The sequence below is a fragment of the Anolis sagrei genome, chromosome 1, assembly GCF_037176765.1.
Source record: "Anolis sagrei isolate rAnoSag1 chromosome 1, rAnoSag1.mat, whole genome shotgun sequence".
Classification (NCBI taxonomy): domain Eukaryota; kingdom Metazoa; phylum Chordata; class Lepidosauria; order Squamata; family Dactyloidae; genus Anolis; species Anolis sagrei.
In genome coordinates this window covers 62,689,563-62,706,975 of record NC_090021.1, presented here as the reverse complement: position 1 = coordinate 62,706,975, position 17,413 = coordinate 62,689,563, and the positions used below count along the sequence as shown (strand labels likewise).

At 37.4% G+C, this 17,413-nt stretch overlaps 1 protein-coding gene across 3 annotated transcripts in view; it reads right to left on the bottom strand.

Annotated features, from left to right (window-relative positions):
- Nucleotides 1-17,413, bottom strand: part of WDR27 (WD repeat domain 27) — a 79,646-nt gene that overhangs the window by 42,474 nt on the left and 19,759 nt on the right. For 2 of the 3 annotated variants that reach the window (XM_060753767.2, XM_060753769.2), the window contains 7 exons: nt 15,814-15,888; nt 15,349-15,452; nt 15,001-15,090; nt 12,840-12,961; nt 7,786-7,919; nt 6,737-6,834; nt 4,942-5,063 (listed from right to left, as the gene is read on the bottom strand). In XM_060753767.2, coding sequence (XP_060609750.2) covers nt 4,942-5,063; nt 6,737-6,834; nt 7,786-7,919; nt 12,840-12,961; nt 15,001-15,090; nt 15,349-15,452; nt 15,814-15,888 — 745 coding nt within the window. The remainder of the gene's footprint in view (nt 1-4,941; nt 5,064-6,736; nt 6,835-7,785; nt 7,920-12,839; nt 12,962-15,000; nt 15,091-15,348; nt 15,453-15,813; nt 15,889-17,413) is intronic. The other variant, XM_067465552.1, reaches the window with a different exon arrangement.

Here is a 17,413-nt window from a genome sequence, read left to right as displayed (position 1 = left end):
TTCCTCTCCGTGTTTGAATGTATATTCACAGCTTTAAAATGTGCTCTGCTAAAGTAACTTGAAATCACTTTGCTGACAGAGCAAAAAGAACAGCCAGAAAAAGTAAAAGCATAAATGTGTTACAAATAATACGGCAAGAGTTTAGCAAAGCTAAGTGTTATACCAGGCCAGTCTTTCAGAAAAACCACAAAAACTATGCTAAAGTCATTTTAAGGAACTGTTTTAAAACCACAAAAGAAAAAGATATTCAGAACTAAGGATGGATTGCTGTCTGTAACCTGACCAATGAGCTCAAGCAGAGCAGGGAGTCAAACATGGGTAGGAGGGAATGATTATACTATCCCAACCTGTCTGTAATCCTTAAAATACAAACATAAATTATTGATACACTTTTAAAAAGTAGTAACGGTTGTGAATTCCATGTCTTTGCCCAGGGTTTGAAGTTGAGAAGCAACACAATTCTGACATTTTGATAAGATTTATCACTATGAGACTAAAATTCACCTGAAGCCTATGGTTCACTTGGGATTTACTAACACAGGAAATCACTGTTATCTTGGCAAACATAACAACAAGACCCATGCTTTCATAAAAGACTTGATTGAACTGCCTTTTGCTTTCCTTTGAATTTCCTGAACACTTAAATCAAAATTTTGCACATTGCCCAGCTCACCAAGCTAATACAATCAGCACATACCATTTTCTTTTTTATTGCCATACCTCAGTAAATCAGAAAATAAGGTACAGTAGACACACAGGTAACTGGAGTTCAAGCATGCAGAAGTCTCAAGCAAAAATAATATCAAAGAAATAGTATGATTACTTGTTGTGGTTCCCAGATAGCCAATAGTACCATACTCCAAGTGACTGACCACTTTATCATGTTTTGGGATACTCATACTTTAAATCAAATTCAAAACAAAACCATTTATTTATAATACAGTGAAGTTATTTTTCTAATACAGTAAAACTGTATTACATTAAGTTTGTCTTTATTTGCTTTTAATTATTGTATTTCAATATTAATATCAAATCAATACAGAATATTAATATCAAATCAATACAGACTCTATAAACTAGCTGACATTGCCCCCCTCCCCACCCGATGTGTGATGGGAAGTCGCTGCCAACTGTGAGAGAATAAGGTTGAACATTGTGAAAACCACCAACTGCATGGCTATCAACCTCCTTCCAGTAGACTGAAATCAAGGAAGTTTCATGTGAACCACCTGAACACTTAATGTTCTCACAGCAACAGCAGGAGTATCCTTCTGGGCAGCTAAACTAGGAAATCCCAACTGGATGGCCCCCACGAAAGTATGCCTTCAGGGGCAAACCAATAATGGGCAAGTCAGGAATCCCTGAACAGACTCAGAAGTAGAGTTGGCAAATCAAAAGACAACCTGGCTAAATGGCACTACCTAAAAAAATCCTTCACCTTGTGTGAATGTGGAGCAGAACAAACTACTCAGCATCTGTATGCCTGCCCACAATGTCCTGCCTCATGCACAGAGGAAGAACTGTTTAAAACTACAGACAATGCAGTCACTGTTGCCTGTTTTAGGTCAAAAACTATTTAGCCGCTTGTGTTCCCTCTATTTCATCAGTTTTATACTAATTTATTTATGCAATGCTTTTGACAGGTAATAAAGAAAATACAGAATTTATCGTATAGTATAATACAGGGTATAGTATCAGCTAGGATATTGTAATAGTAATTCTCTAAGCAGCCAGAAACAGGATTTATCTGGCACCTACCAATCCCCACAGGAGCCAGTTAACCAAGTGTACTGTACAATGTTTAAGGAAAATGTGGTGCTGCTAGGATTAAAAGCCAGAACTGGTATACAGTGCTATGTAGCCCACTTATCCATGTCAAGACTATGAAGAGAGCAGCTGAGAATGGTGAAAGCAGCAGCCAAGAGCCAACATTAAGGCAGAATTGATCATGCTGGCTTTCAAAGGGGCCAGTACTGGTCGCTGATACATCCTTCATTGAGTTTTTTTTTAAAAAAAAAGAAACATTGTATAGTCAGACAACTATAAAGATAGTCAAATCATTTTATAGTTTTTACTTTAAAATGTGCTGTTATTTGCTATAACAAAATGGCCCAGTAAATTGTTTGCTTCCCAAATAAATTTGTTTAGAAACAAACTCTATTCTATTCCTTTGGTGACAGGGTGCTAAGGTTTAAGTAGGTTTAGAAGTTTAGAAGGGTTGGTAAGATGTTTTGTTGCCTTTTATTTATTTATTTATTTATTTCTCTCAGCCCAAGGGCGACTTGGAGCGGTTAACAATAGGCAACAATTTGATGCCGGTGCAGTTAAAACAAATTAAAACAATCATAAATACGTTAAAATATGAACAGAAATACAAAAATATAAAAATCATACATAGCATTTAAAAACACTGGGCCTTTTGTCCCATTTATCACATCACAAATAAAGATGCAGTCATGAAGCATGGGTGCAGGGCAAATAAGAAAAGTTCACAAATGTGCTTCACAAATGAACACGCACATTGCCATCTGCAGGATGTCAGTTTTTTCTTTTACCCAGACACACACACACAGACATACACACACACAAACACTATTTGGTTGGAGCAGATAAATTAATGTGGCCTTCTTCAGTTGCCCACCTCTGATGCACACAAATGAGTGTCATTTTGCTAGGAAGTTTGCATACATATGTCATGAAAAGAAGATAGAATCATAAAACTTCATAGGAATGCTGCTGGGTTCTTAGCTATATAAAACACATATTCTGAAATGGCACTATAATGAAAGGTTGAAAAGAATAACCATCTGAAATTCGTGAAGATGGATGCTTCTCACCAACATTTCACCATAGGAAAAGTAAGGTGTGGTTTTGTAATGTACCTTCGCAAAGCCATACCAGTCACACTGTTTTACGCTTGCAAATTGTAATGCATAGCACTAATATAACAGGGTTAGTGGTCTAATGGAAGATCTGTGAAAAGCTACTATTTGGATTTATTCCCTGCCATGTGACAGATTATGTAACTTTTTAATGGTGTTTGTTCTGCTGAAATTCTATCTATAGCAAACATCTAAGAGACCGATCTAGTTTCATGACATTAATATAAAAATAGTCCAAAGTAATAGCTTTGAAAATATATTTAAATTTTTGATTTATGGATTAGCAAAAAATATCGGAAACCACAAAAAGTGTTTTGCACTCCTGATATGTAGAATGTGTAATTTATTTAGACTAAATTTAGGGATTACTTTCCCCTTTCTGATTACGACATAACAAACTTTAGCCAAAAGTGAATGTTTTATGGAATTTCATAAATACTAAAAGAACATCCAAATTAAATGGAACTGCTGACAGATTACTTTTTGTAATAATTATGTTATTTTAGCTCTAATTATGGCAATCCAACATCATAAAATATTTTAACTAAACTCTGACCTAAGTATGAATGCTTGGAAATATGCTTAATTGAAACTGATCGAGTTTACGATCATAAAATACAATCAGGATTCAAGTAAATGTTCTCAATTTTCAACATACTGAGTATGACACATTGTTAGCCACCATCTAACATCCCAAAGAGCTAATGATAATGAATTAGAATAAAAAAAATAAAAAAAATATCTTAAGGTTGGGAGCTGGGGTAATGGTAAAGCAGACTAAAGAAGGCAATGCATGTTCCAAGATCACAGATGCAGACTGTTTGTGGGAAAATGTCAAGGAAGTTGAGATTAAACTTAAAGGAAGGTTTGACCAGCTCACTGAAAACCTGAGCAGGAATACTCCATTCTGCAATGTTTTCATGCAGGTATTTCCTTTCTCATATAGAATTTGTAATTTATTGTCAGTTCTCCAACGTACAATAGTCTTCCAATGCTGACCTTTATATTGAACAATCATATTATGACTCTCTTTGATAAAATGCATCAGCTTAAGAACTTCACAATAGATCCAACATTATGCAAACTGAGAAGCAATGCCTAAACAAGGGATGAACAAAGTGTAACCCATAAGCTTCATGAAGCTCATAATCATTTTGTGGTCCCAGACTCCTCACCCTCACTTCAAACAGGAATGTTAACCCCTAACTAATCAACAGTATATCTCAAACCTATGGAGGCAAGCCTGATTAGATTTTGGGGTTTCTTGTCCTTTTAAAGGTCTTTAGCGGTCTTCCTTCAGGCTTTCTTCAAATCAGAAAGGGATCAAATCTTCTGTTCTGGTCACATCTTATTCTGAAGCCAAATTCATATTGGCCAAAGGAAAGACTTTAGAAGCCTAGAAGAGACAAGCGCACCCCAAAACATGAAGTGGTCAATTGCTTGGAATATGGCACTATTGGCTATCTTGGAGTATGCTACTGTTGATTATGACAACAAAAAACCATTTAAATTTTGGGGAACAAGGGGCAACGGAGGGGTCATATGAGGCACAATGTTGCTCTTAATTATTAGCAATTGCCCAGTCCTGCTCCTATAAGTTTGTGTGTGTGTCTACATGAATGTAATTTCAAGTTGCCTATTTAAGGCAACCCTATTTCATAGAATTTTCTTAGACAGGGACAGTTCAAATGTAGTTTTGCCAGTTTCTTCTGAAATTTAGCTTACAACACTTAGTATTCATTGATACGCCCCCATCCAAATGGTAACTAGGGTTTACCCTACTTAGCTTCCAAGATCAGACAGGATCTGATGCTTTGAGGATATTAAGGAACTTCACCCTTACACCGTCAGTAAATCCAACATGTCATGTGTACAAACTTTTTATCTTCCCATAGGTAGAATCATTTTGAATAATTTCCTCCTTTCCACCCAGCAGAAATTTGAGATATAGCAATAACAAAAATAGTGTTTCTGATGTGTCTTCATGGTAATTTGCATTTATACACTATTATATTATGTTAATATTAATTATAAGGTTCATTGAGGGTCTCGTGCCTACCTTATTTTGGCAAATCTGGTGAACCGATCTAGAATGAGCATCTGATATTAAGGCTGCACTGCAGCCAACGTTGAGGTCAAACACTTCTAGTGCTCGGTTGCTGCCTGCAGCCAGAACAATATCTGTTATCTCTGCAGGTTAAAGTTCTGTTAAACCATTTGTGGGATTACTAGTACAAAAATAAATATTTTCAAACTTCTTCATATTCGCACATTTTCTGACATGTAAAGAAACATAGGACATCAAACTAAACTGAAATGCATTCCTAATTCGTTTTAATCGACATGTTCTGATTAAACCATTAAGAGACAAGCACATTAATGCTGACCTGGAGTGTGGCCAGATGAGCAAAAGGATGAGCTGTCAAGCTTGTCAAAATATGACAAACTCTTTAATCTATGGTGCTCCTTCTTTTAACTTTAGCAACCAGAAAACAAACGTAAGTGTGGAGTGCCCTGGCTAGCCCTGTGCATGTACACGCTCAATAACTTAACAAATGTCTTGATTGAGATCATCAGACCCTTCTTGCATCAAGGTGGCCATGTACTCAATGACCATATGCTTGCATGGTGCTGGATGTGGCACGCCACATTGCCATCATTGTTCCCCAATGTCCGAACGTAATGTTAGAAAGATTCCAACACCATCCTTTCCAACAGAGTAATGGCCAGCATTCTTGTCTAGGAAGCTTCTCAGCTACACTACCAGTTCAATGTAACAGTTATGATATTTATTTATTGGTTGATGATCTGCTCCCCCCTCCCAAAGTGGCTAACAACTTAAAAAGCATCACAGTTCAAAGCTTATAAAAAGCAAATGTTTAAATAGAAGCAAACTAATCCAATTATCAAAACAATTAAAATTAAAATACAATTGTCAAATAAATCAAAAAGTTGTTTAAAACCATTCAAGCAAAGCAGCACTCCTAGGGTGGATTCAGACAGACCTTTTTCCCAGGAGAATCTGAGGGTAGGTGTCCAGATGCTCTCGTAGGACTGGCCTGTGAAAACATCTGGAGGCCCTACCCTCTCCCCCGAAGCCAGCCCCCACACTCCTTTGAAAAGTAAAATAAACTTACCTGGCCTCCAGTAGACTCTTGGAGCAGCTATTTTCCTCCCTCCACCCCCCCCCCCCCCCCGCTCTCCTGGAGCATCATTTCTACGCATTGGGAGAGCTACTCCAAGTATGTACTGGAGGCTGGATAAGTTTATTTTACTTTTCAGAGGGATTTGGGGGCTTTGGGGGCTTTTTCCGGACTAAAATTGTGGGAATAGTGTCTGGACTACAGTCCAGACACCAGAAATAGTGGATTTATCCCGCGTCTTCCAAGAAGGCATGGAATAAATCCACTATCTAATTAATTCGCTACAAACCAGGGATTTCCTGGTTTGTAGTGAATTAATTCAGGACTGTTCAGGACATTGTCTGGACAGCCCCTTCTTTATTGTGGGAGTTGCCGCAATAAAGGTACTGTCTGGACGGGCTGATAGCCTGCTTCTGTTTTAATAAAATGTTAAAATGGAATGTTGGATACTTGCTGGTAATTGTCCATTATAAAGGATTCAGGGATGGGTTTTTTTCCAACACAGAGCTCACAATTAGTAGATTTAAAAGACATAAAGATGTTGTGTTATCACAATTATGTTGTCAGTCACTAGTACTTTTGCAACACAAGCTGATTATTAAAGCTGGTGATGTGGATTATTGTTGTTGTCAAGTACCTAACAGCAATTTTAAAAAAAATCAAGTCTGTCTAACTGAAATGCTGAACACAAGAAATAAGTTGAAAGGATACAAGAATAGAATTCATTTACAGCCGAAAGACTGGAAATTTCCACTGTAGATGCCATGGGAAATTTTTGTATTGATTTGCAAATGCTCTTACTTTTGTACCTGAATAAAAAATATAAATGACACCAAATAATAATACAACACATTAATAATAGCCGGACATTAGAGATAACTCTACAACAATATTCCAGAAAAGTTCTTGGTAAGAAGAGGGGGGAACGCTATGTTTGCAAAGGCATCCTTTAGCTGAATTCAAAATATAATTACACTCTTCCTTGAGAGTGTTTCTGCAAATTGCCATTGTAAGAAGGCAATGAATCAGGAGCTAAGAATTGTGACTACAGCATATCTTTTGATCCTTACAGTAGTCCTAATGTGATTCAGGGATTCTGATTGCAACAGTTCCCATTCTTTTCAATAAAACAAGGAGAAAGAGGGAAGAGAGGAAAAAAGGGAATATGGTAGCATCTTAAGACTAACTGGTTTTCATTTCAGCTTTTGTGGATATAAATCCACTTCTTCAGATGCAGTACAGAGTGACATTAAAGTCTGAAGTTTTGGAGCACATTTATAGATGTGGGAATGTGACATAATGTAACATGATGCAGAAAGATTCAAATCATGTCCCTTGCCCTAAATTTTCAAAGGGTTGGTTGAGGTGATTGAGGTCTTTCAGATCTTTATAGTGATCAGTTAGTGTGGATATGTAAAAGCAATAAATAAGCTTACCATAAGTTAATTAAAACTGCTCCCCATCAAACAATTTAGTGTATTGATTGAAATAAATAAGGTTGCACTTTTACACTATTTTTACATTGCTTCTTTCTGATTGTGTTCTTCAGATGCAAACAGCATTTAAAGAATATTTGTATGTGTAAACTTTTAACAGCTATATCCAAAAGTATGATTTACCTTGTGCAAAGCTTCTCATTACAACTCATTACATCCCTATTCACCTTAGTTTGTACTACTTCATCTAACAATGATTGTACAACCACTAACAGAGGTTTTCAACTAACATTAATTTTGACATAAACTTTTGTTTTTACCTACCGTTTAAACTCATCTTTGGTAGTGTCCAGGTAGTACCTTAACAAATAAAACTCTGCTCCACAGGATAGCAGTATAAATGTATCTATGTAATAGAACTGGGCTGATCTGATTGGTTTATGAAAAAGTTCCTTTCCCTGGAATCAAAAATATATAATTAACTCTGTATACTGTAAACAACTTCAGATAAAAAATACAGAATTTTATCTACAGAATATTGCAGTCTTAATATAGTGGTCTTAACTCACTGTGTTTGTTTTGTTTTGGTTTGGTTTTTTTTATACATTTGTCAATGCTATTCTTCTTGATCCCTCTGATTACCAACTCATTAACCTTTGTGGTGGGCTAGGAAGTTTTCTTGCTAGATATCATTCTTTCCACAGCCTTCATTAGTTTCTGGTCTGTTACTGCCAAGTAGTATTCTTTTAGGGCGCTGAATAAGGTCCAGGTCTCTCTGCTTTGTTGATCCTTTATTACATACATTTCTGGTGTGAACTCATTCATCTGATAGCTTTTCAGATTAAATATACGCCAATAACGTCCAAATATAAACCAATAGCATCCAGATAGACCTATCACATTTCTTTACCACCCTCTACTCTCAGAATTCAAAATACATGTATACATGTATACAATATTTAATGGGTACAATCTTTCTTTTCAAGTGCTCATTCAAAAAAAGTCAGGGATACATTAGGTGCTAAATGAAGATAATTTCCATCATTTAAATGTCTTCCAAAATATAAATAACTAGAAAAAACTTCAGAGGTTAGTTTAAGACACGACTGTGCAAATTAGAATTAGAACTGATTGTAAGCTCATTTGTTATTGCTCTTTTATTATACTATTGAGGGTAAATTCTGATATGATTTCAATAAACATGGAATGAATGAGAGAGTCCCAAAGCTGAGAATTATTAATGAGAGACAACCGCCTAACCTAAACTTAGTTCTGTCTCACAACTGAAACTTAACTGAATTTACACAAGTTCGTTCTCTTTTTGGGCTAAGAAGCCTATCACATTTCCAATTATATAATTAGTCATACAAGTCACACAAGAATGCTAATCATAATGCTAGATATCTTGATAACATGAACTGACTGGTTTAAAGGGTATTTATTTATACTGTTTTTAGCGGGATAATAGCTTTTAATTTGTTTTTTATTAATGTTTATACTATTGTGTTATTTCAACTGCATGAAGTGATAATTGTTTATTGTTGTTTATTGTTTATAGCTTATATTATTTCCTGTATCTGTTGGTTGTTGTAACCCATCACAAGTTCCCTTGGGGAGAGAGGGCAGGGTAAAAATAAAGATGATGATGATGATGATGATTATCATTATTATTAAGATGGAAACCTACTTGGAAGAGATCTTTTTGCAAAATACATCTTAGGCCTATAATAATAATAATAATAATAATAATAATAATAATAATACCCTGCCCCATCTCCCAACAAGGGACTCAGAGCAGCTTACAGTCATAAAACATAGTGGATAACATAAAACAAAATAGGTAACATATAAAATTTTAAAACAATCACAGACTTAACACAATACAACTGACGTATCAATAGCCAATTATTATATAAAACAATTTGAACAACATATAGGGTTCGAAGCATTGCACTAATAAAGATAAGCCACAGAATCAGTTTGGTGGTTTCTTAAGAATTCCTACATTTCACCATTGTCAAAACTTCTCAGCCAAGTTTTCAACTCCTTCCTAAAGGACATGAGTGTGTGTGCTTGCCTAATCTCTCTGGGGAAGGCTTTCCAAAGCTGGGGGGTCACTACCGAGAAGGCCCTCCATGTCATCCCCACCTACTGCACTTGTGATATAGGCGGGGCAGTGAGGAAGGCCTCCCCATCAGATCTTAAGGCCCAAACATGTTCATAATAGAAGGTGTAAATAGACTGGACCTGAACTGTGTAGGGCTTTGTAGATAATAACCTGCACTTTGAACTGGCCCCAGAAGCATATAGGTATCCAGTGAAGCTGCTATAATAGGGGGTGGTACGTTCCCTATAAGTCACTCCTGTTTGCAGCCTGGCTACAGATCTTTGTACTAATTGAAGCTTCCGAACCTGTGGACCTGTGTCCTCAGAGAGAGTATTACCCCATCAAGGCCTACAGCTTTGATGCTCTTCTATTGTCATCAAGAAGTACAGAAAACATGGGTGAGATATGGTCCAATGAGGCCTTTGTGAGCATAATAGAAATTCAACTAACAGAAACGGAAATTCCTCTTTCTCATATGTTTTAAACCGAGGCTGGGTGGTCACTTGTGGGAAGTGTTTTCATTGTATGGTATGTGAGAGTGCCTCATTCTATGAAAATTCCATTCATGAACATTCAGCTACAAACCATTCATATATACATTTTCCATACTTCCATGTATCAGCTGACAGATAGTTCATTACAAATTATAAGCAGGAAAAATATTTATCATTCAACAAAATGAGCCAAGAAACTTGAAGAAATACACTTTCCATGTTTCACAGATAGCAGTAATCGAGGAAATCTGAAAAACATCTACCACAGTATATCTTCCCATATTGACCAAGATAAATTTGGAAAGGAAGACTGATACTGCAAAAGATGACAAGTAATAGTTCAATACCCTTAGAAGGATCATCAGGAAACATAGTCCTTTGGTATGTAGTCCATGCATGAAATTTTAATAACTACTTTAAAAGACAAGATAACTTCACAACACTGATGAAATTATATACTGCCTGTGAACTGGAAGCTGCATAAATCTGTATTAACATTTGAAAGCATAAAATAATCAATTTGCATCTTTAAGACCAACTAGTTTATACTAGCATGAATGAAGTTACTGCCACTGGATGTCTCTGAATATTTTTATACTGAAACTTCTCTTGGGTACTTGATAATTCCAGGATCTTCTAATATAAAATTTTTCCACACACATTTACTATGATGGTGTGTGGAAGTGTCAAGCTACTTGGAAACTTTGGGTGACCTCATCAATTTTCTTAGGCAAGGAATACTCCTTCCTCTAAAATATAGACTATAGTCCCTGGTAGACTTGTGTACAGATTCATTTTGGCCGTTTGCCTTCGGCTTCTTTGGACAGCCATACGGCAAGGGCTCAGCCACCATGGTTTTTTCAACTGAAGGGGCTCGCGTCACTGCCGGTTGTGGCTACCTTCTTTTCTATTCAGGATCACATGGAGAGGCTGCTGCATGCTCATGCAGGGTTTCCCTGTGAGCCCTGCCTGATAGGTCAATCAGAATAAAACGGTGTGACATGTCTTACACAGGTTGTGTCTATTTAATGGGACGAGTGCCTCCATTGCTCAGTTGCATCCTGGCTCTGAGAAGTGCTACTCCAGTCCATCTGATCATCTTGCCTTGTCTTGCTACTCACGCACAGCTCTGCTTTAGTTTTTTGCTTGGTTTCTAGCATTGAATCTTTTTGATTTTCCCTGATTTTCCTTTTTTTAATTGATTCTTCTTATTTAGTGGTACTGGGATTTGGAAAGTGAGAGTGGGTGGGTGTGTGCATTTGGGGACTTGGGAGGAAAGGAAGAACATCTCTGTCACAAGTGAGATTGGCAAGGACGAGGAGCAGGGCCTTCTCGGTGGTGGCCCCTCACCTATGGAATTCACTCCTCGGGGAGATCAGATCAGCAACATCCCTCCTTTCATTCAGAAAGAAATTAAATACGTGGATGTGGGACCAGGCGTTTGGGCACTCTGGCAGATTAATAAGGGACTGTGACGACGGATAGGAATTGGACAATGGTGGAACGAAATATGAACTCTGAGTTGGTGAACGCTGTGTCTGAGATTGGCTATTGATTGTGTGATATATTGTTTTTAAGTGTTTTTAATTGTTGACCATTTAATTGCTGGTTTTATATGTTATTGTATTGTGTAGGCACCAAGATGTGCCTTTTGTAAGCCGCCCTGAGTCCCCCCTTGGGGGTTGAGAAGGGCGGGGTATAAGTACACGAAATAAATTGGGTGGGTGTGCTTTTCTTTAAAATATTATGGTGGCTCTGAGCCTTTAACTTCTTCTCTCCTTTCCTCTCTGGATATTTTTCTCCTCCCTCCCCTCCTTCAGAAATATTTTTAAAAGATTATTATTATTATTATTATTATTATTATTATTATTATTATTATTACAGGGCAGGGCCAGCAAGGGATACCTTTTGGGGATTTTTTAAAGGAGAAATTAATTCTAGAAAGAAAAAAATCCTAAAAATCAGGAGATGACCCAAACATTATGAAACTTGATGGTCCAGTAGTGGTAGATGTGTCGTCCAAGTGTGGCCATTGTCATCCTAATAACCCTGAAAATGACGGGAAGGGGAGCCCATGAACCCCCCCCCCCAAGTTGCTGCCAATGGGCCAGATCTAGCTGGCAGACAGAAAACAGCTATTTGGCTGGCTAGCTGTTTATGGAAGACATTTGGGTAGCAGAAACAGACTGAGGTTCAGCCGAAATACACAAGCTTAGTACCTGGTATTCTTTGGCAATCTCCATCCAAGTATAAATAGGGCTGAACCTGCTTAGATTCCAAAACCAGACAGGATTTGGTGCCTTTAGGTTATTTATGGGACAAGTTGAGCAGCCAGAAATCCAAAGGATTCCAAATTTTTTACCCCCAGCCACCCACTTGTACCTTTGAGGTGGCAGATGCAGTGTTTCTGCTCACTCATTCACAAAGCAGAAGTAGGCTGCTGATGGGCTACTTAAAAAGAGGCTAGAAAGAGATGTGAAGCTGAAGAGAGATTAGAAGATCTGTAAAATAGTGGAAAGTATGGATTCACATTGAGCACTACACCTGGGATTTCCACCAGTTCACAGCTGTGTGGTCCCTCTCCATCCTTGAGTCTTATTACTGGTATCCCAAAATCCAAAATGCTTCTGGTCACAAGCATTTCAGATAAAGGATACTCAAACTGTAATGGGTATAATGAAATGAATGAAATGCAGATAATCAATATGATTTCAAGGTGCAAGTGGTATTTAAAATAGTTCTTGAAATCTGCCCAATTTGCACAAGCTATTTATTACCAGACATAAAGCAGGCTCTGCACTGCTGACTGACCAGATCCTTAATGTTCTGTCTTCAGAAGATGAAACAAGCCAGTGGTTATCAAGGCTCCAACCAACTGAGTTAACAGCACCATCATGCCCTAAGAGATAAAGAAACATTTGTCTGTAAATACATTTGAATTTTTTCCCACAGCAATGAATAAATTACAAGATATTTTACCTCAAAAGCAATCACTGTTCATTTTACACACATATCTGTGTATGTATATAGACACATTTGAGCTCTTTAGGCTTAAAGTAAAGAGAAGGAGAAGTGTTGATGTACACAGTTTTCCAATGCTCAATGACAATAATGTAGAAGAAATTGGATAACAAGCTTACAAAAAATATTGACTTAAATGGAGTTAAATAGAGACATGGAAATGTTAAAAAAGAAAAATAATTCCCCAAAGTAAAAAATTATAAATATAAACATATTTGAAGGTCCTAGGCTGTCCCCTAGTGTACATCACTGAAATTTTACTTTGTCATTTATTTAATTTGTAGAAGGATTCACAATTTTAGTCACAACCAGTCTCTAAAACCTGAGAATAAATGGTATGAAAAAATTCTGGGCAATGCAACATAAACTTGACCTTCCATCCTTCCATACACTACTGTGAATTTTTAAATTATAAATTTCTGGGGATTATCATGAACATTGAAAATGTGTTGTTCTTTTTGTATGTACCAACCAGCATTAATTCTTCCAGAAAATACCAGGAACAATTTCATTTTAGAGTGTTGATGACTACTTTTCATTGTCTAATATATTGATGTGATTTTACTTGTATTTTGTGTGGTTATGGCACTTGTATGTGTACAAACATTCTCACCACTGACTTCCTTCCCCTGGAAAACAGTGCCCACAACTGGAAATATTATAATGTCTTAACTCTGGCAAGTCCTCTTCTAATCATTTCACTGCCATTTCCTCTCCCTTCTACCAAATATACCTTGAACCCCAGCTTTCACCTACCTAGCGATTTGAAAGCAAAAATGTGAGATTAATAGTCACCGCTTAAAAAGAAGGGGGGGGTTAAAAGGACTCAGAAAAAATGCTTGCGATTCATCAAAAAGTTTATGAGCAAAGCCCTTTGGCAGGGAGATGGAGCTACAGCACCGCCCTCCCCATGGCTGGAACCAAGCACAAGCCTCCAAGACACTATGGGGAAAGCTTATATATACATCTGTTATATGTAAAATTGAATGTCTTGTCTGTGTATAAATGGCATTGAGTGGTTTGCCCCATACGTATGTTCTGTGATCTACCCTGAGTCCCCTTGGGGGTGAGCAGGGCAGAATATAAAGACTGTAAATAAATAAATAAATAATGTCAAAAGCAGAAAAATCATATGTTTTAGATGGTTGTTAGCAGAGAAGGCAAAATAATACTTGCCAATATTTGTGTATTTAAAATAAACTAGGCTGAGCCAGCTCCTTTCAGGTGTAATTTTTCAGAAAGATTGAATGCCAAGGACACTGCAATACATGGATCTATCACATAGAACTAGAGGCATACACCTATCTCACAGATGGAAATTCATGTACCTTCTGAGAAACCAACCCTACATACATAGAACAATCAATCTTTGTCTCCTGATTTGTTTATTTTCCCTCGCCCCAGTGATTCTTATCTTCCAATATTCACTCACTCTCCTGGTGCCAGCCTTCTTGTAATACACATAAATGCCTGGCTTACTTAAAGCAATGTGGACCAACCGAGACATGGACCTGAACTATGCTGTTTTCAACTAGCACCCACAGGCAGACTGTTTGGGTTGAGAAGGCTCAACTGCTTTGACTATATGCATTAGCCAGGAGAAGCCAAGCAATTCTGCTGGGGGGTACCCTTACTGGGCAGTGGATGCACATCTAACAAGCAGCAATACTACACGCTTGGCAAGTAGGCAGCAAAGCACGCGGCAGGGACAGAAACCTGTTGGCTTGGCTGAGGCATCCTCATCCTGGTTTATATGACAAATATCTACTTTAAGAAAGTATTTGATAATCCCTTTAGTGTTTTTCAACTTATTTACCTAGTTTTCAGTTGCCCCAATCATTTCAATATAGGTTGAAGGAGTTTTTAAAAGGTTTTTTCCTCACTAAATTAAGGATAGAATCACAAGTTAAGATGTACCTGAATAAACAGTTGGCGTTCCTGTGAGGTTTGACTTGAATGCCAGCAACGTTTTGTCAGCTAATCCACAAGCCAAGAGCTCTCCATCTCCTAATAATAAGATGTTAATACAATCATTTTAAACAGCAAATATACTAATGCATTAAAACAAATCTAGTTATTGCATTTAATAATGGATAGATGAACTAGTATTCATACCTAGTTTTATAGTCTAGAGTGGGCTTATTTCAGGCATTCAAATTTTATTTTGTTTTTAGTTGAATCTCAAGTTCCATCATATATTGTCTGATACAAAAGGCAACCATTTGGAATTAAATAATTCTGAGCCCATCTGAGGTTTTTCTGTACCTGAATATTGAATACAGCATACAGATGTTGATTTGTCAGCAACAGTAACCTGCCTCTCAAATTTGGTTGGAGGAAATTTTGGAAGTGGATATTCTTCACTTCTTCTTTAGGGACAAAGAAATAATAGGAAGAAAATCAAAATAATAAAAGCAATTATGCTGCACAATGAAAAAGATTACTAATAAATCAAATGTAGTATTTTCACACATTTATATGCAGGTGTTCTGCGTGTTACTCCCTGAGGAAGGAATTCCAGAAGTCAGTTTCTGGGATTTTGGGGTGTTTTTTTGTTGTTGTTTTTGTTTTTTGTTATCTTGTACACTGCAGCTGCAGGATAATGCTACAACTACTTAATGTTATAAACACCTTTTCTTTATAGACCCACTTGTATTGTGTGCATGTGGTGCTTTTTGTCATGGCCTTGGGCCTGTGCAATAAACTATTTTGATGATGAGTATTACTTACCGTTTGCTACCTTTTTTGCCTTTTGGTACTGAACTCTTTTGCATTGCATTCGTCTTTGGAGAAAACATAGTCATTCTGCAGGAGAAAATAACTATAGATGACAACACTGAAGACCAAATGAGACTAAAGTTTACATACTGCTGACAGGAGAGTTCACTCCAAACGAAATCTAGGTCCATGGGAAGGACTAACTTTAAGAATGCAGAAAAGAAGGAAAGGGTTAATTTCTTTATTTACTCACTTTGTTTTATATCCCACCCTCTGTCCCTCACAGAGGGATTCAGCGTGTCTAACTCTTCTTGAAGGAGGAGAAATGGAGTCAATAGTAATAACTAAAAATCAGATGGCTCCTGTCCCAGAGGCTGGTGAATGGAAATATAAGCCAGTGGGTTTTTTGTGGAGTGCTTCTTTGCACATTCCAAAGAATGAGTATAATATAATACTGGGCATAAAATCTTAACTTTCTTTTTAAAATGTTCTGGCTTCTGTGATGGAAAAGCTATGCATAAAAATGTATAGGTAGTGACTGCTGAATCTCAAAAGCCAGAGATGTGGCTGTTGTGTAAGGGAGGACTTAATAATTCAGCTATTTCTGACATCTACCCATAACTGACAAAACATTATACAACTATGGAGATTTTGCTCAATTCAGCTGTTTGATTTAAAACAGCATAATGTACACCAGGAGTGTTCAAACTTTTAAAGTCGAGGGCCAGTTCATGGTCCATCTGCCTGTTTGGGGGGGGGGGGGAGGGAGACTAAAGTTTGAAAAAACATGAACACATTCCTGTGCACACTGCATAAGTGCAGACTTGCTTTGGGCTTATAAGAGAGTCAAAATAATTAGTATTGTTGTTGTTGTGTGCTTAAAGTCATTTCAGAACCTGGCATATGCTGCCTCAAGAGTCTGATAGATGGGTTGTTGTAGGTTTTTCCAGGCTATATGGCCATGTTCTGGAGGCAATTTTTTCTCCTGACGTTTCGCCTGCATCTCTGGCAAGCATCCTAAGAGGTCATGAAGTCTGTTGGAACTAGGAAAAATGTGTTTATATATCTGTGGAATGACCAGGGTGAGACAAAGGACTTTTGTTTGCTGGGGCTAGGTGTGAATGTTTCAGCTGATCACCTTGATTTGCATTCAATGACTTGGAAGCACCATTGAATCAAGCAGGGAATTGGGGAGGCTTCCTTTAAAAATAAATAAATAAAAAGTTGTGGAGGAAGAGAGAGAGAGAGAGAGAAGAGGCCACTGGGATGGGATGCCCAAGGCTGGAGCCACCTGAACAGAAGGCAATGCTTAATTGGGATGAAGAAGGGACACAAGAGGCCGCTACCTCTCTTTCTCTCCTCCCGAGAGAAAAAAAGAAGGAGCAAACGAAGAGAGGAAGGAAGTTGAAAAAGGAATGAAAGGAGTAATGAAAGAAGCAAGGGAGGGAGGGAGTCCTGAAGAGAGAAGGCCGGTAAAAATTTGAACTGGGGCTACAATTGGCCCCCAGGCTGGGCTTTGGACATGCCAAGTGTACACAAAGCCCTATATAAATCTATATCAATATCCAACAAACAAGAAATAAAAAATTTGCAAATGGGGATTTACTTTCTT